Source organism: Gopherus flavomarginatus, chromosome 4 (assembly GCF_025201925.1).
Source record: "Gopherus flavomarginatus isolate rGopFla2 chromosome 4, rGopFla2.mat.asm, whole genome shotgun sequence".
NCBI lineage: Eukaryota > Metazoa > Chordata > Testudines > Testudinidae > Gopherus > Gopherus flavomarginatus.
In genome coordinates, this window is record NC_066620.1 from 172,668,121 (window position 1) to 172,694,732 (window position 26,612).

The 26,612-nt window shown below is 38.1% G+C and overlaps 1 protein-coding gene across 4 annotated transcripts in view; it reads right to left on the reverse strand.

Moving 5' to 3' along the window:
- The window catches only part of AGPAT5 (1-acylglycerol-3-phosphate O-acyltransferase 5), a 126,972-nt gene that overhangs the window by 27,973 nt on the left and 72,387 nt on the right, over positions 1-26,612 (reverse strand). For 2 of the 4 annotated variants that reach the window (XM_050950933.1, XM_050950930.1), the window contains 2 exons: positions 24,255-24,345; positions 4,861-5,022 (listed from right to left, as the gene is read on the reverse strand). In XM_050950933.1, coding sequence (XP_050806890.1) covers positions 4,861-5,022; positions 24,255-24,345 — 253 coding nt within the window. Of the gene's footprint in view, positions 1-1,232; positions 2,192-4,860; positions 5,023-24,254; positions 24,346-26,612 lie in introns of those variants that run through there. The other 2 variants (XM_050950932.1, XM_050950931.1) reach the window with 2 other exon arrangements.

The following is a 26,612-nucleotide window of genomic DNA, read 5'->3' on the forward strand; positions in this document are numbered from 1 at the left end:
GGGGTGGGGGCAGTGCACAGAAGCCAAGGGAGGGACATGTCGCCGCTTCCGGGGAGCTGTGAGGAGCCAGGTAGGAAACCTGCCAGCCCTGCCAATCAACCCACTCTCCCACCACCAGCGGGGTCCCGGGCCACCCCCCTGAGCACCATGGCGCCCCCTGAGCACCCGCAGCGCCCCCTGGGCTGCCCCCTCCAAACACCCACAGCACTCCCTAACCTCCCCTCAAGATTCAGCCAGAGGTATATAGTACAAGTCATGGACAGGTCACGGACCATAAATTTTTGTTTACTGTCCGTGATCTATCCCTGACTTTTACTAAAAATACTTGTGACTAAAATGTAGCCTTACTCACGACTACCACTGAACACAAATTTTCAGCAAAGAATTAACCAAGTCCCTAGACACGTACGGGTTCTGAGACAATGACAGGGGCTCTTGTAAAGAATTTTGTTTTACAGTTATGAAAGCATGTTGAATTTCTCGAGAACTATGTTTTAACTATATGGAAGTAAAATTTCATTCACATGGGAAATAATTCTTCAACATAATAAATCTATTGCCTTCAATTAGAGTTGTGCTTATCAAAAGTTTGTTTTCCATACAATAAATTCCAATCAAAGCTGCTAAATTGAAAAAGAAATGTCAACATTATCTTCTTAATTTTGACATGAATATGTACATATCATAAATTGGATGTTTTATAATACTAATTTTAGGAGTTTTTCTATATTGATTCCCAGTGCCCTCAAACCATGTTATATTAATTTTTGAACAAAACAATTCTTAGGCTATTGCCTGGCAAATGGTAGAATGGTCTTTTCAGAACATATACTTTTCTTCTATTTTGTGGCTTGAGGGCTCAAGCGAATGACAAATATGTCTATCTTCATAATTTTTCATATATCCTTACATGGGCTGTCAATTAATTGCAGTTAACTCACCTGATTAACTAAAAAAATTAATCACAACTAAAAAAAATTAACTGCAATTAATCGCAGTTTTAATCGTACAGTTAATAGAATACGAATTGAAATGTATTAACTATCTTGGGATGTTTTTCTACATTTTCAAATACATTGATTTCAATTACAACACAGAATAAAATGTACAGTGCTTACTTTAAATTATTTTGATTACAAATATTTGGACTATAAAAAAGATAAACAAAAGAAATAGTATTTTTTAATTCACCTCATACAAGTACTGTAATGCAATCTCTTTATTGTGATAGTGCAACTTACAAATGTAGATTTTTTTTTGTTACATAACTGCACTCAAAAACAAAAGAATGTGAAACTTTAGAGTCTACAAGTCCACTCAGTCCCACTTCTTGTTCAGTCAAGTCATTTATACAAACAAGTTTGTTTACATTTGCAGGAAATAATGCTTCCAGCTTCGTATTTACAATGTCACCTGAAAGTGAGAACAGGCATTCGCATGGCACTTTTGTAGCTGGCATTGAAAGGTATTTATGTGCCAGATATGCTAAACATTCCTTTATGTTTATGTAAACAGCCCCTTTATGCTTCGGCCATCATTCCAGAGGAAATGCTTCCATGCTGGTGACGCTCGTTAAAAAAATTAATGTGTTAATTAAATTTTGACTGAACTCCTAGGGGGAAGATAGTATGTCTCCTGCTCTGTTTTACTCACATTCTGCCATGTATTTCATATTATAGCAGTCTCGGATGATGACCCAGCACATGTTGTTCATTTTAAGAACACTTTAATTGCAGATCTGACAAAATGCAAAGAAAGTACCAGTGTGAGATTTCTAAAGATAGCTACAGCACTCGACCAAACGTTTAAGAATCTGAAGTGCCTTCCAAAATCTGAGAGGGATGAGGTGTGGCGCACGCTTTCAGAAGCCTTAAAAGAGCAACACTCCAATACAGAAACTACAGAATCCGAAGCCATTAAAAAGGAAAATCAACTTCTGCTGGTAGCATGTGACCCAGATGATGAAAGTGAACATGCATCAGTCTGCACTGCTTTGGATCATTATTGGGCAGAACCTGTTATCAGCATGGACTCATGTCCTCTGGAATGATGGTTGAAGATGAAAGGACATATGAATCTTTAGCACACCTGGCATGTAAAAATCTTGCAACGCTGGCTACAACAGTGTTATGCAAATTTCTGTTCTCACTTTCAGGTGACATCGTAAACAAGAAGTGGGCAGCATTATCGCCTGCAAATGTAAACAAATTTGTTTGTATAAATGACTGGCCGAACAAGAAGGAGGACTGAGTGGACTTGTAGGCTTTAAAGATTTACACTGTTTTGTTTTTGAATGCAGTTTTTTTTTTGGTACATAATTCTACATTTGTAAGTTCAACTTTCAAGATAAAGAGATTGCATTACAGTACTTGTATGAGATGAATTGAAAAATACTATTTATTTTGTTTTTTACAGCACAAATATTTGTAATAAAAAATAAATATAACGTGAGCACTGTACACTCTGTATTCTGTATTGCAACTGAAATCAATATTTGAAAATGTAGAAAACATCCAAAAAATTTAAATAAATGGTATTCTATTATTAACAGCATGATTTATCGTGATTAGTTTTTTTAATCGCACGATTAATCATGATTTTCTAAATCACTTAACAGCCCTAGTTCTTATATGTCCAATAATAAATTATGTATCTTACGTGACTACTACAAGAATCTGGTATGTTTTGGATAGATGTTCCATATGGCTACTTAGTTATGAATAAAATAATTATTTAGCTGAAAGTTCATCACATGTGTTAGTTTTTCTGTTGCTGAAAGTACGGACAAGTGTGAGGCCGTAATCATCTCAAACTTCACAATTAGTTGGCTGAAGGATACATCTCAAATTTTTTAATATATTTGTTTATCACCATACGCTTATGCAGCACTCTACAAACAGACAGAATATATTAGTTGATCATAACACTTAAGACAAGATAAAAGTTCAAAAAGTTTTTTTTTTTTTTAAAAAGAAGAGAAAGAAAGCTAAATGTTAAGATTGAAGAACTGAATGGAAAATAGTGTTCTCAAAATGTTTACTACAGATGTTCATCAGGCTTGCAGAATTACAGACTGAATCAGTAAAAGCAGCAAAGAGTCCTGTGGCACTTTATAGACTAACAGACGTTTTGGAGCATGAGCTTTCGTGGGTGAATACCCATTTCGTCAGATGCATGTCTGCTTTTACAGATCCAGACTAACATGGCTACCCCTCTGAAACTGAATCAGGTTTTACAAAAGAGCACGTTGGCAATACTCAGTACTAGGGAACTGCCAGAAAAGTTTGACGAGAACTTTAAGATGAAAAGTAATAATGTATGGAATTCCTTCTTAAAATAACTAGATAAATAAATAATATCAGAATTTTGTTTTTTGAATATCTATTATAACAGTAATGGGGTAGTCAACTGAACTTTATGAGAGCAGAAAGTTATATTAGAAAAATTCTGGAAAAGCTACAGTGCAATAAAATATGTTGATTAAAAATTGACACTGTTTCAAGTTTTACTGGACATGTGTTCACATGACTACGTTGGGCCTAGGAGACAAAATGCTTTGAGTTCAGAACACTGAACATTTTTTTAAATGGGGGGAAAAACAAGTCATAGCAAAAAGTTTCATGCAATCCTTTTTACCCTTACTCTGACTGAAAAAAAATCCTCTGCACCAAAGCAGACTCTGAAGTCAAAAAGGCTTAGTCAGCTAGTATGCAAAGTTAGATTTCTAATGTGCTGAAAAGACAAATTACAATTAAAGATCAGGTTTGACAGTGAACATTTTGGCCTTCATTACTGACAGAAGCAACTTAATGCATCCAGATAGTGATGCCCAGAAGTGATGATAATTCACCAACTGAAGCTGGCGAAAGGAAAACATCTGGCATGTCAATACGGTTGCAAGTAACCTTGAGTTACATGGGCTGTAGCCCACGAAAGCTTATACTCAAATAAATACGTTAGTCTCTAAGGTGCCACAAGTACTCCTGGTTTTTTTGTGGATACAGACTAACAGGGCTGCTGCTCTGAAACTTGAGTTACTTTGTTACAGAAAAAAAAATCCTGTCTCCTGTTTTAAGAGAGTTAAAGGAACTACTACTAATTAGTTTAGTTAGAAATCTCCATTAATTCATCCTAATAGCACATGATAATTGAAAGCAATCGAACTTCAGGAGAACAGAAGGTTATATTTAAAAAACTCTGGAAAGCTACAGTGCAATAAAAGATGTCAATTTAAAATTGACACTGTTTAAAGTTTTACTGGACATGTGTCCATATGACTAGGTTAAGCCTAGGAGACAAAATGCTATAATTTTCTATAAGATTTTAGATTATATTAAACTGTAATAATTTTATTTGTAAATTTTCAAATAATGTTATTAAGTGTAATACTTTCCCTTGTAAATTTTAGCAATTATAGTCTAAGGCATTTCGCAGAAAACCAAAGGCATGACAAAAATAGGCGGGCCAGAGAGGAAGGCTTTAAGCAACTTTCATAGTCTCCCAAACCTGGAGTCAGCACAAGCTTAAAAGTTAAAGTCACCTGGCTGCCAATGGCCACAAGAGTTCATCGTAATCATTTGGTATGACTTGGCCATAGGAATATTTCCTGAATTGAGGGCCAGAAGCAGTGACCTGGTATAGGAGCCTACAGTTTGGGAACCTTCTACCGAATTGTGTAGGAGTCACTATATATGCTCACCATCCCCAGGTCCCCAGAGAGAAGTCCTCACTGGGTTGGATCTACCAAGCTTTACTGCTGCTGCTAACCATCTGAGCAGCGCAAACTGAGCTGTGGGATGGATCTGGCCCTGTATTTTTATAAGTGCATGTATGAATTAATGAATAATAATGTCAACTCACCAGTCATGGATGGTGCCACTTTTCTTTGCCCTTTGTGGTCCACGGTACCTTCATATACTACTGTAACATCATAAACTGCATCTAAGTAATTCTTCATTGAGTCAATGGCAACATAAGTTGCCTTTACACGTGGCGTCAGCACATGTTTTAATACTGCAAGCCCTAGGAAAGAGCACAAACACACATTGGAAGGATAAAATTAACTGGACTTAAATACTGAAAATATACTAAGGAAAAGTCATTTTCAAAAGATGATTGGTCAGTGGTTTCCAAAATATGGTCTGTGTAGAGCACTCTGGCTACATATTGCTGGTTTCTCCTACTGATATCCATTTGCTAAACTGCATTAAAAAGATAGAACATATTTAATGTATTTTTACCTAAACAACTGCTGTAGTTGCAATAGAAACATTATGTGATTCTTAATGGAAAGGGAGGCTGGTCCACAAAACAATCTCTGTATTAAAGATATGGTTCACTGTGGAAAGGTTTGGGAACCTCTGTAAGTAGTAATGAACACCACTTAAATTCTGTGAGCGGGGTGTGTGAAAAATGTCCTTCTATAGCGTCTTTCTGTCTCACAGTGGTTTAAAGTGAGTTGAAATTGTGAAGAAATGTTAGAACATAAAGTTTGTTTCCTGAAAGTTTGTATCCTGGAACCAACTCAGAAGTAAACACAGGTAAATTCAAACAAGTTTAATATTTGCCCAAAATCTTACTCCCTGTGTGTAACCAATTTTTTTCCCATTACATATTGAGTTCCATTACTCCTTGATATCAGTGACATAGAAATCTATTCAAATTATATGTGATTAGACGGGATGCTATTCTTGGCCACACTGACAAAGTGCAATTGGTGATTTCAAGATGCTTACATTGTTTCTCCTCCCTAAATACTAATTCTCCCTCCATTGTATAACCGCAACCATCCCACTGTCTGAGAAGTCATAAGTGCGGTCATTCTGATAGCCCATCAACTCCAATTTTTCAGTTTGCCAGAAGGGACTGATTAAGAGCAATCAAAGGTCTTTCCTCATATGAGGAACCAAATACTGTTCATAACCAAAATGATGCTGCTATACTAATGGTGCAGTCCCCCTCTCTGTGTGTGCATACGTCTTTGCAACTTCTGTTCCTGGCCCTTCCTCATCCCATTTTCTCTATGATTGTGTTTTCACTTTGCACAATGTAGCATCACTGCTGCTTATACCACCACTGCCAAGGGAGCACTGTTTGATATAGCAGCAGCATCACAAATGGGATTCTACTGTTAAGGAATTTTGAAAAAAGCAAGGACGGACAGTAAAAACATGCACGTTCTCCAGCTCCACATCACATTTAATCTGGAGATATTTGATTAACCCTGTTTCCACACTTTTATAAAATCAAGCCAGTAACAGAGAACAGATGAGAGATATCATGTTGAGATAGGATAGAAGGAAAGTGATAATACCTAAGGTGTGAAATGAGTATCAGGAAATATTCCATTTATTTTACAGAAATAATATTTTGATAATAATGTGAATCATGGAGCATCACAGAAGCCAGAGACTGAAAAGAGACAAGGATAACTGTTCCCTAGAGAATATACTTGAGTGCTTTGACCACTCCAGTTTAAAATGGACTCAAGCAGTGAGGCTTTCACAACTTCACTTGAGAGATTACTATACAGTCTAACAGATCTCTCTTACAGTATATTATCCCTTCGATTCAACCTGAATTGTTCTTTCCTCATTTCTATTCCATTATTGTTAATTATACCATCTGGATCACTAAACAACCCATCCTTCGGACAGTAGTAATGCAGCTGTGTGTTTTGATTGGCTCAGCACAGCCATTTGATGTATAATTTTTCATAATGTAACTGACAAGATATTTGTTTAAAAACACTTTGCATTTTAAGCATGAAAAATGAAGCCTTCGCACATCTGACCTGGGAGCTGTATAGCAACTGGAAACTGAAGTTTTATTCTTGTGAAATTTACTCCTCACCTGTGCTTAAAAACAAAACAAAAACTAAAAAACAACCAATCAACCAAAAAAAACCAAACAACAAAAACAGAGGGCTTTCAAAAGTTTCCATTAGAAAATATCTCTTCACGCTAACTAAAGAACTCATAAGCCTCGAATACTCTCCTAGTTTATTCTGTATCTTCCTTTGTATACGACTGGGAAAGAATTCTTTGCCCACCAGGGAGGGGGAAAAAAGGCTAAAAAATCTCAAGAGAACTAATTAATGGTATTTGCCAATAACTGCTAAGAGGGCCCATAGCCTTCCATCAATAAACTATAACAATTCCCATTAAAGTCAGTAAAGTTTTATGTGGTCTCCAGAAGACTGTATCCCCAGGCAAACAAACACCTTGTTATTTGCAAATATGTCTTAAGATTAGTTCAACAATTCATGGGAAAACAGTTTCCAAGGGTAACTTACTCTCAACTCCATTAAGGCAGGCAGGCACATAGTGAGGTGGATAGAACACTCCCTCCTCCTGGGGATGCTAGAATACCAGCTGCATTTTTCACCCAGTAAAGATGAGCAGATGAAGGTCTAATTCAACAAGATACTCAAGCATGTGTCTAACTTAAACATATAATCTCATTGACTATTGGTTAATGGAACTATGGCTTGCTTAAAGTCAGACACTGAATTGAGGCCTTAGAAATGGCTTAGACAAAAACTGGAAAAAAAGCTCACTTCTAGCTGACAGGTGCATAACAGAAGATAGGTTGAACAGATGTGGATGGGGAAATGTGGAATTAAGAAAACAACTGTGAAGGAATGTCAAGAGATCTACACTCCCTGAACAGCTAAATCTTCAGAATTTTCTTGAGGAACACCAAGGTGCCCATTGGCTTGCACACTGGTTCAGTTTGAAGATCTACGTGACTGGACAAAAAAAAAGTACATAGTTTCATAGCATCCTAAAAGTTTTAACCAAAATGTTTAAAATCCATGATTGCTGTGGCTGACCATACCCATTTCTATATAAGAAAACATACTTTTGAGCATGACCAGAATATATGTACTTTATTTGTGTTTGATAGTGAAACTATGGTCCAGTTCCGCAGAGTTTGAACGAGCACTGAATCTCGGAAACAGATGATCCGAAGTCAGTGTTTTGATGTTTTAAAAATACTTCTATAAAATGGACCGCATGTGAAGTGAAAAATTCCAGTCTCTTGCTGTTAACAAAACTTCTTCTCCAAGTAAAATATTAGAAGGCTTTGGAGGTTACTCACTTTTAGCCTCAACTGTTCCAAGGAGATATTCTATCTTTTGTTGGTTCTGTCTCAAAAATGTTCCCCAGGACGCCTGCTCACTGAACACCAGAATTTCCAAAGCAGAGAGTAAATATATTAGATACTGCAGTACTGCTTAAGGAATTTTTGAATTTACAGAGTTAAAATATTAACAGTTTCCTTTTGCTTAGGACTTGACAAAATCATTGCAACATTAAAAAGGTTTGTCAGTGACTCTCTGTTACCTCACATTCTTTAAATAAATCTTTACAATGCTGAAGGCTACAAGAACACTATGACAAAGTTTGAGACACCTAGAAGTATTTTGGGGAGAACTTCTGGGATTTCCTTCACTTCCTGACCTAAAATTGCGCAACTGCCTTGTAGTACTGCTGAGTGCTATTAAACAATTCATTTCTAAAGTGCTCTGGGATCCTTAAATTTGAAAGGAACTGTATAAGTCATTATCCCTATCCTGCGTCTTTAGGAATATGCAATGTTGTAGCGATGTTGGTGCAGAATATTAGAGAGCCAAGGTGGGTGAGGCAATATCTTTTATTGGACTCACTTCTGTTGGTGAGAAAGACAAGCTTTTGAGCTACACAGAGCTCTTCAGGTCTTGGAAAGGTACTCAAAGAGTATGTCTACACTGCAGTTGGACACCCGGGGCTGGCCCAAACCAGCTAACTCAGGCTTGCAAGGCTATGGGTAAGGAGGTGTTTCACTATGGTTCAGACATTTGGGCTTGGGTGCAGCTCAAGCTCTGGTAGCTTCCCATCTCACAGTGTCTCTGCAGCCCAAGAGCGAACATCTACATTGCAATTAAACAGCCGCAAGCCCAAGCCCCACGAGCCCAAGTCAGCTGGCATGGCCCAGTCAGGGGTTTTTAATTGCAGCGTAGACATACCCAGAGTGTCACAGCTAAATAGAGGTGGAACAAATTGTTTAGCATAAGTAGTTAACACATTTCAAGAGATCATTCAAGGTGAACTAGCCCATTAACATCTCTCCAGTCACAGAGGGGAAAGGAATAATCATAAAAAAAAAGCTGGAGGGGGGAAGAGGGTTAAATGGGTTACAAATTGTTGTAATAAGTCATAAATCAAGTATCTCCATTGAGTCTATGATTTTTAGTATCTAGCAAAGCTATGAATTTAAGCTCCCAGGCTCAACTTTTGAAGGTGAAGTCCTCATCCTTTGAGAATGAGAACTCAGAAGTCAGCTATAGAGCGATTGCTTTGTGAAAAAGAAGTGTTCACCCACAGGTGATATAGTGTTTTTGTCTTTTATCATTTTTCTATGCGTGTTCCTTCAAGAATGTAACGATTCTCTCATTTCACCCACATACTTATTATCGGGGCATTTAGTGCACTGAATGAGGTACACTGCATATACAACAAACCCTGCTTGTCCCAGTGATATCCGTTTATTCAATATTACATCAATTATGTAAAAATTTAGAAGCATAATATGGTTGCCATATTTTTTTATTTTGTGAACTGTCATTTCAAATGATATCACTGTGTTGTTTCAAAATATTTATTCTGTAAATGTACTGCTGAATATTACAGTATTGTACCTGCAATTATATAGTTCTGGGTGTGGACATTCCATTCAAACACACCTAATGTTGCTCAATTTTCCCAAATATATTCCTGTGGCCTGAAATTTGTCATTCCCCCTGCTACCATCACCACGCAGATCTTTCTGGAAACATTTACATCCATTCAGACAAAAAAACCCAAACTCAACTCTCCCTACATTCAAGGAATGCTCCATAATTTGCGCATGTTCAATTAACTCTATTCTGACTTGATTTTCAAACTGCGTGTATATGGTACTCACTGAGAAGTGTGTGTTTTGTTAGTTTTTTTTAAAAAAAGTATGACCATGAATGGGATCATTAATCTCAATAGGGGAGGTGTACTACTGGAAATCAGGCTTAAATGGGAACAGAGTTCTTTTCATGACCGGGTCATTCATTTAGGTTTTTAATTTGGGAGCTATTGGGTCCTGAAGGGACCATTGTGATCATCTAGTCTGACCTCCTGTATAACACATGTTACAGAACTTCCCCAAATAATTCATAGACTATATCTTTTAGAAAAACATCCAATCTGATGACATTTCCTGTTCTGCTTGGTTGCAAACAGGTCTACCTGAGGAGACCCCCACCTTTGGAAGATGAACCTGGTGACCTCCGAGTGAAGGAACCACTCCTTGTGAGAGGAAAAGGATCTGCTCAGGTGACCTGCCAGTGCATTCCGAGCTCTCAGAAGATGTGCAACCTCAAGGTGGATAGACTCAATGCTCTGAATGGAGTTGATGGTGCCGCCATGGGACCTGGGCTGGAGGAGTGGCCTGGCGCGGGTCACACTACTGCCTTCCCCATGTTTGTCCTCCTTCTGCATTGGTGAGCGCCCTCTGTCAGTGTGCTGGTTATTGTGCGTCTTCCTCGTCACCGGAAATGGGGAATGGTGCTGGGAAGCATGTGGTGCTGGAGGAGCACTTTGTAATGAGTCTGAAGTGCTTGGTGCAGAATGAGAGCAGCCTGGCTCTGAGGCTGGTCTGAATGCGGCTTCCATTAGGATAACCTCTAATCTCTGTGTCCTTTTTTGTATGGGGTCAAAAGTCCAGAGAGATCTGGCACCGGTCTCTCATGTGAGTCTCTCATGGACATAGGCTTGCCTCAAGAGGCGCAAGGTTTGAAACCAAGGGACTGGGGCATGCCCGGCCCCAGCCCCTTGCCAAGAAGGAGAGGGAAGCCTTGCCGAAGCAGGAGGGGTTGTTACAGCCAGGGGTGGAAAGAAGGAACTGAGAGGTTGCATGGCCGACAGCACCCCTCATACCGGCACATAAATGCATGACACCAGAGGGTGCTAGAGCCGTACTGATGGATACCACTGAAGGAAAAATCTTTGGCAATGGTGCATGTGGTACAAACGCATCTAACATGGAATGGACACGAGCAAGCACTCGGAGAATAAGAAAATTTGAAAATATGATCCTGTTTTGGAGATTAGGGTGGTGACTGAGAAGCTGTTAACTGTGAAAGTAGAATGAAGTTCCTTCCCATTCCAGGAGTTACTGGTGAGCTCTGAAGGACTAAGCACAAAGTAAGCTCTGATTTTGGGCCTGCCATTTGGGTAATAATGAAGATGGTTCAAGAAATATCTTAAAAAATAAAAACTGTAATGCACTATTTAATATGCCTTGCTTAGAATATTGTAGACAAATGAAAGTACTGGGCATACAACACATCTTGTAAAAGTATCTGTTTTATAAAAATGTTAGATATTCTTGCAATCACTTGATAATCTTTGCTAAAGTCAACATACCATAATTTAAAATCAACTAATTACAATTATTTTGACAGCCTGTCTGCATCCAATTTACAAAACATGCTGTGCTTAAACTGTTTTTAATATTGGGCAATACAAAGTTAAGACTCTATGTTAAAGTATTTGAGGTCATGAGATTTTACTTTAAAAGCCAAAGAAAACAAGCTAAGTATCTAATGTCATACTTTACCTTGTAATGCTATTCTCATTGCTAATATATACAGGGAAAGCTAATTTTTTAATTTTATCAAGTTAGTAAACTATTATAAAAATACAAAGTCTTAACAAGCTAGGGAGGCCAATAAATCCAAAAAAGAACCGGCCTCTATTAAAATGGTCAGATAATCTAAAGAAAATCAAGAGCACAATGATGCTTCAAAGCATCATTCTGGTGAACAGATTCTAGTAAAAGTCAAGAGTATTTCAACCCAGAAAAAGTAACTACGCAGCAGAGATGAATGGGAAGCTTTCCCTCATGAGTATGAAGGCCCAAGCCACCACCATTTTCAGAAATTAACTTTTTAATTAAAAATAGATATATAAATGTCTGACAATTCACTTGTATTCCTCCTCGATACAAGTCGTATCTGAAGGCAATGAACAGACAAAATGCCAGCCAGAGCCTGGAAAGATCAATGGATAGTTATAAAGAATCTGGAATGCTTGTATCACCAGAGCCCAAAACAGACTGAAACCTAGACCTCAGAGTCAGGTTGATCAACTAAAGATCACTGTCTAATATGCCTTTTACCATTCATATTTTTATTGCAGACAAATCACTGGACAAGAAACCTGGCTGAGTGATCATCCAACACTAATTTAGGTCAGCTGGTTCCCTCTTTTTAATCTTACCCCAAGAGGTATTCACCACAGATCAAGAGAGAACATATCTGGAGGAGAGGAACCATGATATTATTTCCGACCACGTTCAGACACAGGAAAATCTAATTTGAGTCGGACTCCCTTGAGTATCTCCACTGAGAGTCCAAAGGGACTAACCTGGACATTGTTCTAATCCAGCGGTCAGCAACCTTTCAGAAGTGGTGTGCCGAGTCTTCATTTATTCACTCTAATTTAAGGTTTTGCGTGCCAGTAATACATTTGAACGTTTTTTAGAAGGTCTCTTTCTATAAGTCTATAATATATAACTAAACTATTGTTCTGTGTAAACTAAATAAAGGTTTTTAAAATGTTTAAGAACTTCATTTAAAATTAAATTAAAATGCAGAGCCCCCCGACTGGTGGCCAGGACCCAGGCAGTGTGGGTGCCACTGAAAATCATCTCACATGCTGCCTTCAGCACGCGTGCCGCAGGTTACCTACCCCTGTTCTAATCTAAAAATCAGACACCGAAAGCTTCCCAGAGGAACTGACAGAGATACTGTCTAACATTGCGACAAAATCCATAAGACTTGTTAACTTGTAAAACAAACATCTTCACAAACTCTCTGATTGAGTAGTCCAAAATCTACTTTTCCAAAAATTACACATTAGGGTTCTCACACAGTCTCTGACCCAAAACAAACCCAACTGTGAAGCATACCATGAGGTAAGAACACAGGAAATACAAACACCTCCTTTCCCCTCCAATCTTTCTCCTCCAGAGATAAATGAAAAGTCTTCTTTTTGCAAGGCAAGAAAAAATCACTACTGTGATTACCAAAAATTCAGGGACCCTTTGAAATTCCAAAACTTACTTATGGGAAACACCACCCAACCAACAGATGAATGAGTAAGAAAAATTTATGGACATACTCATTACATTCTAACAACATTTATGGACACCTTCAAAGTATTCTCACACCAATCCCCACCTAGATTATCATGGTTCACAGACTGGCTTTGAGCAATTTGGAGGCCTATGGAGAAAAATACAAGATTTGGCAATGTTAATTTTAAAACTCCACAATGATGTTTTCTGTGGATGAAAAGTGGAGAGGGAATCATTGAGTTTAACCCTTTTCAAATACTTTCTAATGGGTTCAGATAGATCAGTATCTAGTTGACTGGATTTATATACAGTAAAATCCCTATTTTATGAATTAACTGAGAATTGAACAGTCCATAAAATCAAAAAGTTCATAACAATGAACACCTGAAAATTACAGTAGGTACAGTACATAGTATACATAATGAACAGTAACAAATGTATACAATAAAAATGATTTTTCTTTGAGAGAACTTAATACCTTGCTATCAGATCTGTTAGTTTTTAAACCTGTACAATTGCTTCACCATTGGATGAAGGACTGAAGTCATATTTGGCAGCAGGAACCTGACTTATACAGCAGAAAAATGGTTCATATAACTGATCATTCGAAGATTGATGTTCAAAAATCAGGGTTCTACTGTCTGGTTACATCTATTGATAAGGGATAAACTTTGCTGACAAGCTGGATAAGCTAGGTGCATTCTATCCACCTTGTAATAACACTTCTTTAATCCTACAATTTCTTCCCTCTACATAGTTAACAGCTTTGTTTTTAAAAGTTAAACAGAGAAAGATAGTTCTAAGTTACATTTGGAAAAGGAACCTGGGAGTCTCTTATATTATTAGGGTCACATACTCTCCCTTTACAGGAATAGACAGTAGAGAACTATGTCAATAACTATGCTAGCGAACTGATCAAGAGCGAGGTTACAAAAATATCACAGCTATTTCCACAGTGGGTGAGTCAGCTGCTCTGTGGCAATTTCACATCTCCTGCTTGCAGTATCTTCAGATAAAGACATTGTCTGCTATCCAACCAATAAGATACACTTTACCAGACCCCCACCCCACACACACACACACACGGAAAACCATTTTTAGGCCACAATCTTAAAATGAGTCTAGTATCATAAATCTATAAATCCCCAAGAACGGAACAAATATGCAACTTCCTGGCAGAGGGACTTTGAAGACAGAGGAGGAAGGTGAAGGGGGAACATCAAGGAAAAGTGGGAAAACATGCAGACAAGTAGCAAGTGAAAGTTGTTTTGTTTCGTGAACTCTTAAAATGCAAATCATGATGCAGAACGTACCGTATGTCAGATAGGCTATATAACACACCAAACCATCTCACTGCTGTGTTTGAAAGACACTTCTACTTTCATGACAATGTCATTTTGTTCATGACTTTGGGACATCCAATGTAGGGCTGGACTTGCATTAGCAGATATCATAGTTCAGGGCAACTAAACCTGTTTTCCCCATCTGTGGTCTACCAATGGCACCAAACTCTAGGCGCCTGGCTCCTCAGCCATCACCTCCCTTGGGCTCCTCAGCCATCACCTGCCCTCTTGACGCGTTTTTCCAGGCTCCACAGTTCCCTGCCCACATTGTGATTTCCCCAGCAAGCCAGACTGACTAAACAGGCCAGCACCTGTGCTCTGCTTTCTCTTTTGAGCGCTATGAACAATGTAACTATCAGCAGTTACAAGTTACCATACAGCTCCTTGTTAGCAAGCACATTTATTTGTAAGGTGAAAGCACTGCAGAGAAAAAAATATTAATACAAATAAAAGAACCTACACACATGCTAATAAGCAGAGACGACCTGTACCTGCTGATGGGAGGCCCACAATTTAGTTTTGGCTGCCCCCTGAACAGCTTGAGTCCCCCTCTGCCCCTGTCCCCCAGGAGACATACTCTCAATCTCCCCTCTCAGAAAGCAGCAGCCCCTCCCTGCAGCTCCCAACTGTGGCTCCTGCCTCTTCCCATGGCACGCAGCTTGCTGGTTCTGGCAGCTACTGGCAGAGAGGAGGGGTCTCGCTGCACCATGTGACCAAGCAGGGCTGGCAAACACTGGCAGAAGTCAGGGAGAGGGCACATGACCTCACGTGCCCCCCCACATGTCGTCTCTATTAATAAGCTTACTAAAGGTCACACCTCAAGGGCTCTGGAAGGAGTCAGTCCTTCAAACCCCACCAAGGGTTTTTTCTGTGGTTACAAGTTCATAACAGCCTGAGCTCATAATTAGCACAACCATGAATGATTCAGTCTTTCCTTTATACAACTTGGGCCTTTGATCTTCAGGTTCCAAGAACAGGTGATCAGCAGACAAAGCAGAATGTGAAGAATTACAAAGGAATCTTACAAAACTGGATGACTGGGCAACAAAATGGTAGATGAAATGTTAATGTTGATAACGAATCGGTCACTGTTGGAAGACTAGACACTGAGCTTGATGGACTATTGGTCTGAGCCAGGACTATCATTCTTATGTTCTTATGACAATGGTCCAAACCTCAGGGAGCAGTTTCAAAAGGCTAGACTTTTTTTGCATAATTGGGGGTAGGAAATTTGCATTTACCTCCCCTTACAAAAGTTACATGAAACCTAGCCTACAATAACACATAACCTTTGCATTTAATACAATGGACTCCAAAGATACTTACACCTAATTCAGTAAGGTTTTCCAAGGATGTTGCAGGAAATTGCATATCTGTCACATCAGAACCCTACTGCTGATTAACACTTCATTTCTCCAGGGCTTGTTTTCTAAATTCTTCATGAGCCTGCCCATCTTCTCTACTATATACCAGTAATTTGATGATGGCAGGCAAAATTCATTGCACATAGTTGAAAGGATATACTCATAATGAAAAAGCATACTCAGGAATTGGCTAATATGATAAATCTGAAGTTTTCAAATGTAGGCGCCTAAAGCCAGCCATCTAAAAAGTAGTCAGATTTTCAGCAGTGCCAAGAAAACATAGTTGCCAGTGGTTTTAATGGGAATTACTATTGCTCAACTCCCCCTGGGGGAAAAAAACCAAAACGGTTACCTATCTTTTTGTAACTGTTGTTCTTTGAGATGTGTTAATCATGTCCATTCCATTCTGGGTGTGAGTGCGCGCATGTCAGTGGTTCTGGGACAGCAGATCTGGCCAGAGGGGCAGCTACGGCAGCGCGGCTACCGAAAGGTTCAATAAAGTTCTGAACCAGTGCTGGTGAAGCCACATGGGGGTTATTAGGATAATCTTCGCCCTGTCCTGCTTGATCTTCACTAGAACTGTGTGAATCATACATTTAAGCCCCCACCCATGGGATGAGAAACGCGTCTGATAGGGAGCCACTGTCCATCCCCTGGATCAAACAGAACATGTGGCACGCACACCTAGAATGGAATCGACATGAGCAAGCACTTGAAGAAGAAAATCAGGTTACTTAATGTAGATGCCTAAGTATGGAACCTTAGGTTAAATATTTTAGCCTTTGATTATGGCTTGGGATAACAATGTCCCTTCCTTATTACTGTCTCTTTTAGAAGAAGCTAAAGAGAATGCCCCTATCCTACCCTGGCTGTGACACTGAACAATTCTAAAGGGTAGTGATGTGTAACAACCCACCACAGTCAAGAATGCCATTTCTGCATTGCCTTCCCACCAATTTCAAGAGCTGGGACTCAAATGATAATTCAAGACATTAATACCAGTATTACAAACCCTTCTGGGTAAGATAAGACTGCTGTTACTATATACTTAGTTTCTTTTCTTGCAGTTAACACTCAAAGCAGCAGGGCTTTCCCATAGCAAACCAACCCCAGACAAAACTGCTTAACATACCGTTGCCAGTATTAGACACCCCATCGAAAGAAACAAAGGACGCTAGTGAGCTCTTATGTTTTTTTTCCTAAGCATGACTCTCCAATGTTTCCAATGCAACACAGGAATCACACTTTCAATTTATTCTACATCTTTCTCTCCACGTTTTGTGCTGCATTTATTATTTAATTTGCTCATATAAGAGTTCCAAATAATCATTTCTAGATATAAAAATACTGCAAATTATTTTAAACACAAACCAAAACCAGTGTCAGGACCTAATTAAGTCAATTGAAATATCACTTTCACAGACAATTTAAGATAAATGTTTGTACATGCAGAATAAGATTAAATTGAAAGAGTAATCTCAATCAAGATAATATTTACATTTAAATAACATTTTAAAATAAATATTTTCAACTCTCTTCATTTAATAAACTAATTTTTATTTGCTGTGGGTATGAACATGCATGCAAAAATGTGTCTAGTTTCTGGCATAGACATTTATAGAAAATTCCTGAATGTATTTTGCCAGGGAAGATTGTTTTGTCTCGGTTTGGTTACGGTAAGCCAAGTTTAATTTTTGACCATTTAAAAATATTAGACCATCATTTCAAAAGTTACTAAAGAAATTTTAAGAATGGCAAGGCTCAAGTTCATTGCCATTTGTTTTCAAAACTTCTGAGCGCCTTTATGAAATCTAGTGAATTTCATGTTTTACTAAACCTAATGGAATGTTGAAAGTGAGGTCCTGCTTTCCTGTTTGTGATGGTATAGGCCTAACCACTAAAGAAAGATCACAATTAAACATGGTATCCATAGTGAAGTGTAGAGCAGCTACTAGCTTAGATGTAAAAGTGTAAAGAAAAAATGTATATATATTTTGTGCCTTTTACAGAAATATTCGTCTCCAACAGAGGGCCAGCAATATGCTATAAAGGGTTTGTAGATTTTTACCAAAGAAGGCAGTAAACACTACTTCCACTACGAAGTACTAATTGATCAAATACTAAATCTAAACGAAAATACAATCCACATCTATATGTTATTGCTCCTCAGGCGCAACAACTCAAAACCTGTGACCAGTGCAGTCAACAATTAAAACTGAAAGCTGCTTAAGATGCTAGACCATTACCTAAAATACCAGTATACACATCATTGGGAAGAACAAATCAAAGACACTAACAAGCTAAACTGCTACAGATCATACACAGAACTATGACAACTAGGTAGCTGACTACCTCACCACAATGAAATGTGCAAAAGTAGGAAAGATTTTCCCCACCTGCAGCATCAGTGACCACAAACTGAAATATGGAATTCGTGGAAAGTGGGAGGCAAAAACCATAGTCCAAACCTGGAAAGGAGTGACTATGCACACAATGTGACAAAGGGGGAACTGCAAGGGACATTCTACTCCAATACCCCAAATACAAAGAAATTTGTAAGAAATTTCCTCAAATTATCAGGAATCATAAAAAGACATATCATCAGAAAGTGATGAGGAAAACAACTGTGTGGAAGAAAGGAGATATGGCAGTATTACACACAGTCACCTACACCATGCCAAGAACAGACAATAAATGGATACAGAGGACCAAATCCAGACATAGTGTGTAACCCTATCTTGGGTGGGTTGTGTCTGTCTCTGACAGATAGCTGAGGGCCTTTCTTGCACTCTGGCAAAACTTGCATAGATTGTCATGCCTATAAGGTTTCTTGAATGGAATTGTTACATTTATGGCATCAAGCTGAATGAAAGGTTCAAGTGATTTCCCTTTCTCTACAGAACTTCCTCATTTCTCTTGAGTATTGCTGTATCATGCCTCACAGAAATCACATTTATATCTGGGACTCGTTAGATACTTCTTTCTGGAGAGCACATCTTTCGCTTCTGAAATGCACTGAATTGCATCAAGTATCTGATTTTGTTTTTAAAATGTTGACTATTCTTATTCCAACTAAAATGTAAGAGGTTGCCTAGAACTTTCTGGCACCCATTGAATGTGAATAGTAAATATTTTTAGTTCCTTAGAGTTGATGTCACCTCAGTATTTCATTATAAAAGTATCTCACCATAATCAACATCTCAATAAAGTAATGCCTATATTTAGTATTTTAGAATACACTCATGTCTGGGATTTTCAATGGAGACTAAAGGAATTACAGTGGGATTTGGGTGCTTAACTTCTTTAGGCTCCTTTTAAAATCTCAGCCTATAATTTAAAAAGTGAAAAATAACAACACTCTTCTCAGATCTTGAGGAGTAAAAGATTTTTAAAATCCAAAAAACGAATGTTAATAACAACAGTGCTTCTATACTCCTTTACATATTCAAAAGTACATTACAAGCACTGGGTGAAATCCTGTCCCCAAATCAATTCAGTGGTTAAAACATTCATTGACTATTTCACCAACTGTCAACAACAGTGCTTCCTCGCTCAAACATAAACAACAACAAAATGAACACATGGGGAATTTTTCTGAAAGCCTCTCTACTGACAAAATGCTAGTAGGCAATGTCATGGAGGTTGCTTCCCCTCGCTCAAAGTTACTTCTACTTCCGCTATAGTAGAAGTAAAAAGTTAACTTCACAGCAGCCCATTAGGGTTCAGCACCTTACTCACTGGGGCATAATTTGAGTCTGAGGCACCGCCTCCATACAAAATACTTTACAGCACCCAGCATGTATGCAGGAATGTTATGGAGCTAAGTTATTTCTGAAGCAAGTCCGCCATAAAGAAGTTTGCTGTAACTACTATATGAATATACAAAACTGTTGAAGATCACAAAGCTGTCCCAGATCACAGAAAAAATCAGGCAGACAAGATCCCAAATTTCATGGTTCAGCAAATCATCACGTGGAAGTCTATTTAATAAAACTAAAATAAAAATAAATAAAAATCACCTCTTTGTTTCACTAGAGATCTCAACTGGCTTAAATTCTTTTCATACTTTAAAATCAACAGACCCGAACTATGAATTTGTATCCATCTTCATCCTTCCCTTTTCATATCTACAGATACTATCTATGGGATAGATTGTAGGCTATAAATTAACTCCTATTTGCACACACAGGTTTAAGGATGTGGAACAACTTATAATATTTTTCATCAGATATACTGGAATATTTGATTGTACTGTCTAATCAGTGTGTGTCCATCTCATCTTCTCCCCCTCAACAGGAATATTAATGCCCCCTAACTTCATCTTTAGCCTCCAGAAGTTTCTGGCATCCTTTGGATTTTTGTAAACAAAAAACCTGGCAGTATACTCAATCAAGAACTTGGCAGAGTGCATTATGGAAATTTTCAAATCCAGTTCACTGAGCTCATTTTTCATGTTAACCTTATTCTTTTTTCTGAGAGCACTGGGGTAAGGAGGAGGCTCATTTTCCTCCCAGGAAAGTTTGGAATACAATCTTCAGTATCATCTTCTTCATACTCAGATTGCCACAAGGCAGAAACAATTCTATGTATCTCATTTGCTTCTGTTTTAGAAACAGGAGGCTTCCTAACCAAATCAGGCAGACAAGATCTCAAATTTCATTGTTCAGCAAATCATCACGTGGAAGTCTATTTAATAAAACTAAAATAAAAATAAATAAAAATCACCTCTTTGTTTCACTAGAGATCTCAACCGGCTTAAATTCTTTGTGTTTGATATTCTTCCATCTTATCCATGCACAGTTAAACTTATTTACATTTTCATAATGCATTATGCCATGCACACGTATTTGAGGTCAGTAACCTGCAAATCAAATCCTTGGATGTTCACCAAAGTGTCTGATTTTTTTCCTCTACAGTCCCAAAACTATCTTGCAATCCAGTCAATCTGAAAGTGTAGTCAGTGCAGCTTTTTTATAACTGATGTTTAACTAATATCAATAATCAGACAAAGATACATATCAATCGTATACACCAAAGATTGTGGCAGCGGGGGGAGGGGGAAATAAATTTATCCTGTTTTCAGAAAGCTTCTCCAGGGAATCAATTTGGCCTACAGAAGGTAAAAATAGAGAAAGTTTTTCATACTTCTCACTTTGTAAAAGCAAAATAAACTTCTCAGGTATACTCAGAATCATGCTCAAAACAGTCAATGTTTCCAGAGCTCAGACACCAGTACAAAGTATGAAAGAACCGCTTTTTTCTGTGATCTAGGACAGCTTTGTGATCTTCAACAATTTTGTATATTCATATAGTAGTTATAGCAAACTTTTACGCTTTAGGTCTCATCACTTCAACTTATTCTGAACAAACATTTTAAGAGAATTATATTCAATACATTTGGTATCAAAATTTAAGTTTAACAAAAATAAAATTAAAAAACTATCATGAGAAATGTCTCGTTTTTTAATTCAAGTTTCAATTTTTTTTAAAGAAAAAAACAACCTCCTACAGTGTTTGCAACTCAAACATTGATGCATTGTGCTAGTGCATAAAAAACAAAGTGAAACTGACTGTAACAAAAGATAAAACTGACCAGACTATTTTAATTGTCCAAGTAAAACAAAGTTTAAAGAGTAGATAATGAATTCTGAATTACTAAATTTTGGGAAATTACAAGTGAACAAAAAAGGATGCTGCAAACAAAATGCACTATTTTCACAACTGTAGTTCATTTTTATTATATTTCATAACATATTAGTAAACTTTACTTTAAGACTCTTTTCACTGTCATGAATGGAAGCAGGAACAAATCCACACTGAGCTATTATATCTTGGCTGAGGGGTTAAGGTAAGACCATTTTTTCCCCAACAAAAATGTGAGAATTAGAAAAATGCAGATGAGGAAGATTCTACCTTAAAAATGAAAGCATTTTATAGCTGTCACGGTTCCTTCCCCACTCTGAACTCTGGGGTACAGATGTGGGGACCCGCACGAAAGACCTCCTAAGCTTATTTTTACCAGCTTAGGTCTTTCCCAAGGCACAAATTCCACCTTGAACAGTATGCTGCCACCACCAAGTGAATTAAACAAACATTCAGGGAGGGCAACTTGGAGCTCTACCTTCCCCAAATATCCCCTCAAGTCCCTACGCCCCCTTTCCTAGGGAGGCTTGAGAATAATCTCCTCACCAATTGGTACAGGTAAACACAGACCCAAACCCTTGGATCTTAAAACAATGAAAAATCAATCAGGTTCTTAAAAGAAGAATTTTAATTAAAGAAAATCGGGATGGTAAGTACTTTACAGAATAACAAAAGATTCAAGAACACAGAGGATCTCCCCTCTGGGCAAAACCTTAAAGTTATAAAACCAGGGATAAACCTCCCACTTAGGGGAATTCACAAGCTAAAACAAAAGGTAAATCTAACACATTTCTTTTCTGCTTTTACTTACTATTTCTGCAACACTAGATGCTTAGTTCAGATATATTTAAGAAGATGTAAATTCCCTGCCCATTTTCTTGACTGGCCCTGAGAGAGACAGACCCAAAACCTTCCCCTCACAGATTTAAGAGTATCTTCTCCCCCTATTGGTCCTTTTGGTCAAGTGTCACCAAGGTTATCTGAACTTCTTAATCCTTTACAGGTAAAAGAGGAATTAACCCTTTACAGAGCAAAGAGGGATTTTATGCTACCCTTAGCTGTATGTTTATGACAATAGCCTAGAAATATTTAAATTAAAACGATCAAATTTTAGTATTTTTAAACAAGAGTTTCTGTTAAGATTTAGAACAACCACCGAATATATCACTCAGAAGGTGCTGGAATAGGTAAACAGATGGTATGTAACATCATAGACCATGAAAAAACCATCATAAAATGACAAAATAGCAGAAATATATTTAAGACCAGGAAAAAATATCACTAACACCCGTCATTCACTTTCAACAGGAAACTGAAGAGATGTATACATTATGACTTAAACACGCACACAACACACACATTCCATTCTTCCTGAGAAGCAGGAAAAAAAAATTATATCCCTTTGGGCTAAAATTAACAAAAGTTCAATAGCCTGACAATATCAGCATGCCGACTCACATACTTCTGACTTCAACTCAGTGTCACAGAAATGACTTTCTGAGAACCATTGTTGTATTTTTTATTTCACTTCTGATCAACAGGAAAAAAAAATGAAAAAAGAAACAAAACCCAGGAAATGCATTCTCCCAACAGCAATGCTTAAAATTGTAAACATTTTGAGATGTTGACTCCTGCCTTCAACTGGCTCATGATGCCACCTTCCAATGCCTACTTATCAAATTTTCAATCAAGCAGCTTCATGCTTTTTCCCTTGCTTTCCCTGCCCACGTGCGAGGAGCGCCCTATAAACTTCTGCCAAACTAACTCATCATCCTCCTTCAAACTCTCCTCTGTCATAATGCCTACAAAAACCTCAACAGTTAGACGACTGGTGCGCTGAGACCACAGCCTATTATGCTGAATGATACGGTCTCATTGTTCCTTTATACTCCACCATCTGTATTCTCTTGTCTTGTATGTCGATTGTAAACTCTTTGAGACAAGAACTATCCTTTGTTTGTTTATATAGCACCTAGCACAATGGGGTCCTGATCCATGACGAGGGCTCTTAGGAATGAATGCTAGGAACAAACTTTTCCCTTGGGTGGGTCATTCTATACAATGGATTCATTACACATGTAGTACTGGTTATCATCAGAGGCAGGAGGCTGAACTTGATGGACCAGTAGTCTGATCCATGTTCCTAAAAGCTCCTCTAAAGTAACTTCCCTGAAGTATAGATATTATAGATAAAAATCAAACAGATAACCTTGTTTTTAAAAATGGACTCAGGTTTGTACAAACATACATACATTAAAACTTCAAAAAGTAAACTACTTCTTTATTAAAAAACATCAGCAAATGAATAATAAGCTAAAAATGGCAGCTGATTTTGTTCTTCTTTCATATGGCTTGGGTAGGTAGCAACAACTACAAATTTATGAGGAAATATAATCATCGCTACGTTCACCTGGAGGTCGGTAAAACGACGTCCAGTGGCCAATTGACGACATTGGTATGTTGGTGGATTTGTACAAAACACAGAGCACAAAAAAAACCCCAGCACTTAACAAAAGCACCACACGAAGGTTGTAATTTTGTTAAGAATGATTTATGGAGTGGACAAACTTAATTCCTAATTCAAATCAGAAGACATTTTAAGTAATCTTTTATAGGTTACAAAATACAAAAAAAAGTCTCCCTCGTTCTCTATCTCACTCATATACACACACACACATACCTGTGATGTTATAAAAGAATAATGTTCTCTCCCTCTTCATTCACCAAAATTCTTTGACGTTTCGCTTACCTTCTTTATCAGCAAATAACTGACTATCTGCAATGACTTTTGGCATCTCTGGATTGTAACGCGTTCCCTCTGGAAAAATCACAAGATACATCTGTGGGATTTAAAAATATATATATATGTGAATATTTTAAAAATCAGACAAAGCAGATAATTTCTGAAAACATTAATACAATTTTGGCCTTACACATGAGATTAACATCACAGCCAGATACAGTTGCAAGTATTGGAAGAAAATCAACACTCATTACAAAGCTCTAGGAGGCTCACTTTTAACTGTGTCACATACATAGCTGGTTCATTTGCAATGCTACAGTTTAGGGTTTAAAACTATTTTCAGTCATTAACCCAATTTTCAGGGTTTTATATGTCTGCAGCAAAAAGCCCATTAGGTGATTTAACAAATTTTAAGAGGCAAGATAAAAAAGCCACATACCAAAAGGAAGATTAGGAAATCAACCGAGGAAATAAACAGCAGGAGCAGCAGTGCTAAGAACAAAATTCTTGTTCTCATGTAATAATCTTTACTAATAGATAGTATTCAACTTGAAATACAGTGGCAGAATGAACTTTAAATATAAAGTGTTCACTCTTTTCCCTTGACATATCACAGGGGATCTAAACTGGATTTTCTGCTTTACCTCTGACGTTATTTTTAACTTAACTTTCTTCACTATGTTAAACTTTATCTCAGACCCCATAATCACCAGAAGGTCTATTAGTTGACCAATATAAATTCCACAGTGTTACATGACAATGCTCCATACTCTTGATTGGATTTTCATTAAAAATATACATAATATGCATTGGAAATGCCACGCTGTAGCAAATGTTAACTAGCATGAAATTAAACATGATCTGATTTTATTCAGTGTAAAATCATGTCAGCCAGTTGTAGTTAACCCAAATAGCTGATTTCTCTGGTGCCATAGCAGAGGTGGGTCTTATGGAAAAAGATTTGAAGAAAGAAAAAACAGATAGTGAAAGGAAGGTGTTCCATACATAAGAGCAGTGAAGAAGTAGTTACGGAGAGGTTGGAGTGAGAAGACGACACCTGAGAAGACAAGACCGGCATCTGTGGAATGAAGTCTTTGGAGGGAGAAGGGATGTGATAAGTGAAAGGAATGGACCGTTATTGGTCAAAGTTACGAAGAGCCCTAAATGGTAGGAAAAGAAGTTTTAAGATTTATGCAGTGGAACTTAGTGAACAAGTGGAGATGATATGGTCAGGGCAACATGCAAAAATCTTAGTAGCTACATTTTAAACTAACTGGAGGGAGCAACTTGGGTGGTTTGCAAAAGTGTAGAGAAAGAGGCAACATCTTGATTGTCATGAGAAAGATCTGAATAAGAAAGATTCAGCTACATGGACAGAGAAAAAAGTAGGATGGAATTTAAAGGCTGTAGACAAAACACTGACAGGACTTGGACACAGCCTGGATGTGTAGAGGAAAAGAGAGGGAGGAGTCAAAGATGACACCAGTCCAGAATGATAGGGAGTAGAGTGGTCATAGCACACAGGGGTTCTCAAACTGGGGGTCGGGATTCCTCAAGGAGTCACGAGGTTATTACATGGGGGGGTCGCAAGCTGTCGGCCTCCACCCAAGCTGTCGGCCTCCACCCACTTTGCCTCCAGCATTTATAAAGGTGTTAAATATATTAAAAAGTGTTTTTAATTTATACGGGGAGGTCGCACTCAGAGGCTCGCTATGTGAGAGGGGTCCCCAGCACACAAGTTTGAGAACCACTGTCACAGCATCATAGGACTGGAAGGACCCTCAGTAAGTCATCTAGTCCAGTCCCCTGCACTGAGGCAGGACTAAGTATTATGCCATCCCTGAGAGGCGTTTATCTAACCTGTTTTTAAAAACCTCCAAATCTCAGATATTCACACATTCATAACCTCCCTGGGTAATTTGTTGCAGTGAATAACTACTACCCTTACAGTTAGGACATTTCTTCCCAATGTGCAACCTAAATCTCCCTTACTGCAATTAAAGCCCCTTACCTCTTGTCCTCTCCTCAGTGGATAAGGACTACAATTTATCACCCCTCCTTTTTATAACGATCTTTTACATACATTATGTCCCCTCTCAGTCTTCTTTCCTCCAGACTAACCACACACGTTTTCAATCTTTCATGAGAACACAAGAACGGTCATACTGGGTCAGACCAAAGGTCCATCTAGCCCAGTATCCTGTCTTTCTGGCCAATGCCAGGTGCCCCACAGGGTATGAACAGAACAGGTTCAAGTGATCCATCCCCTGTCGCCCATTCCCAGCTTCTGGCAAACAGAGCCTAGAGACACCATCCCTGTCCATCCTGGCTAATAGCCATTGATGGACCTATCCTCCATGAACT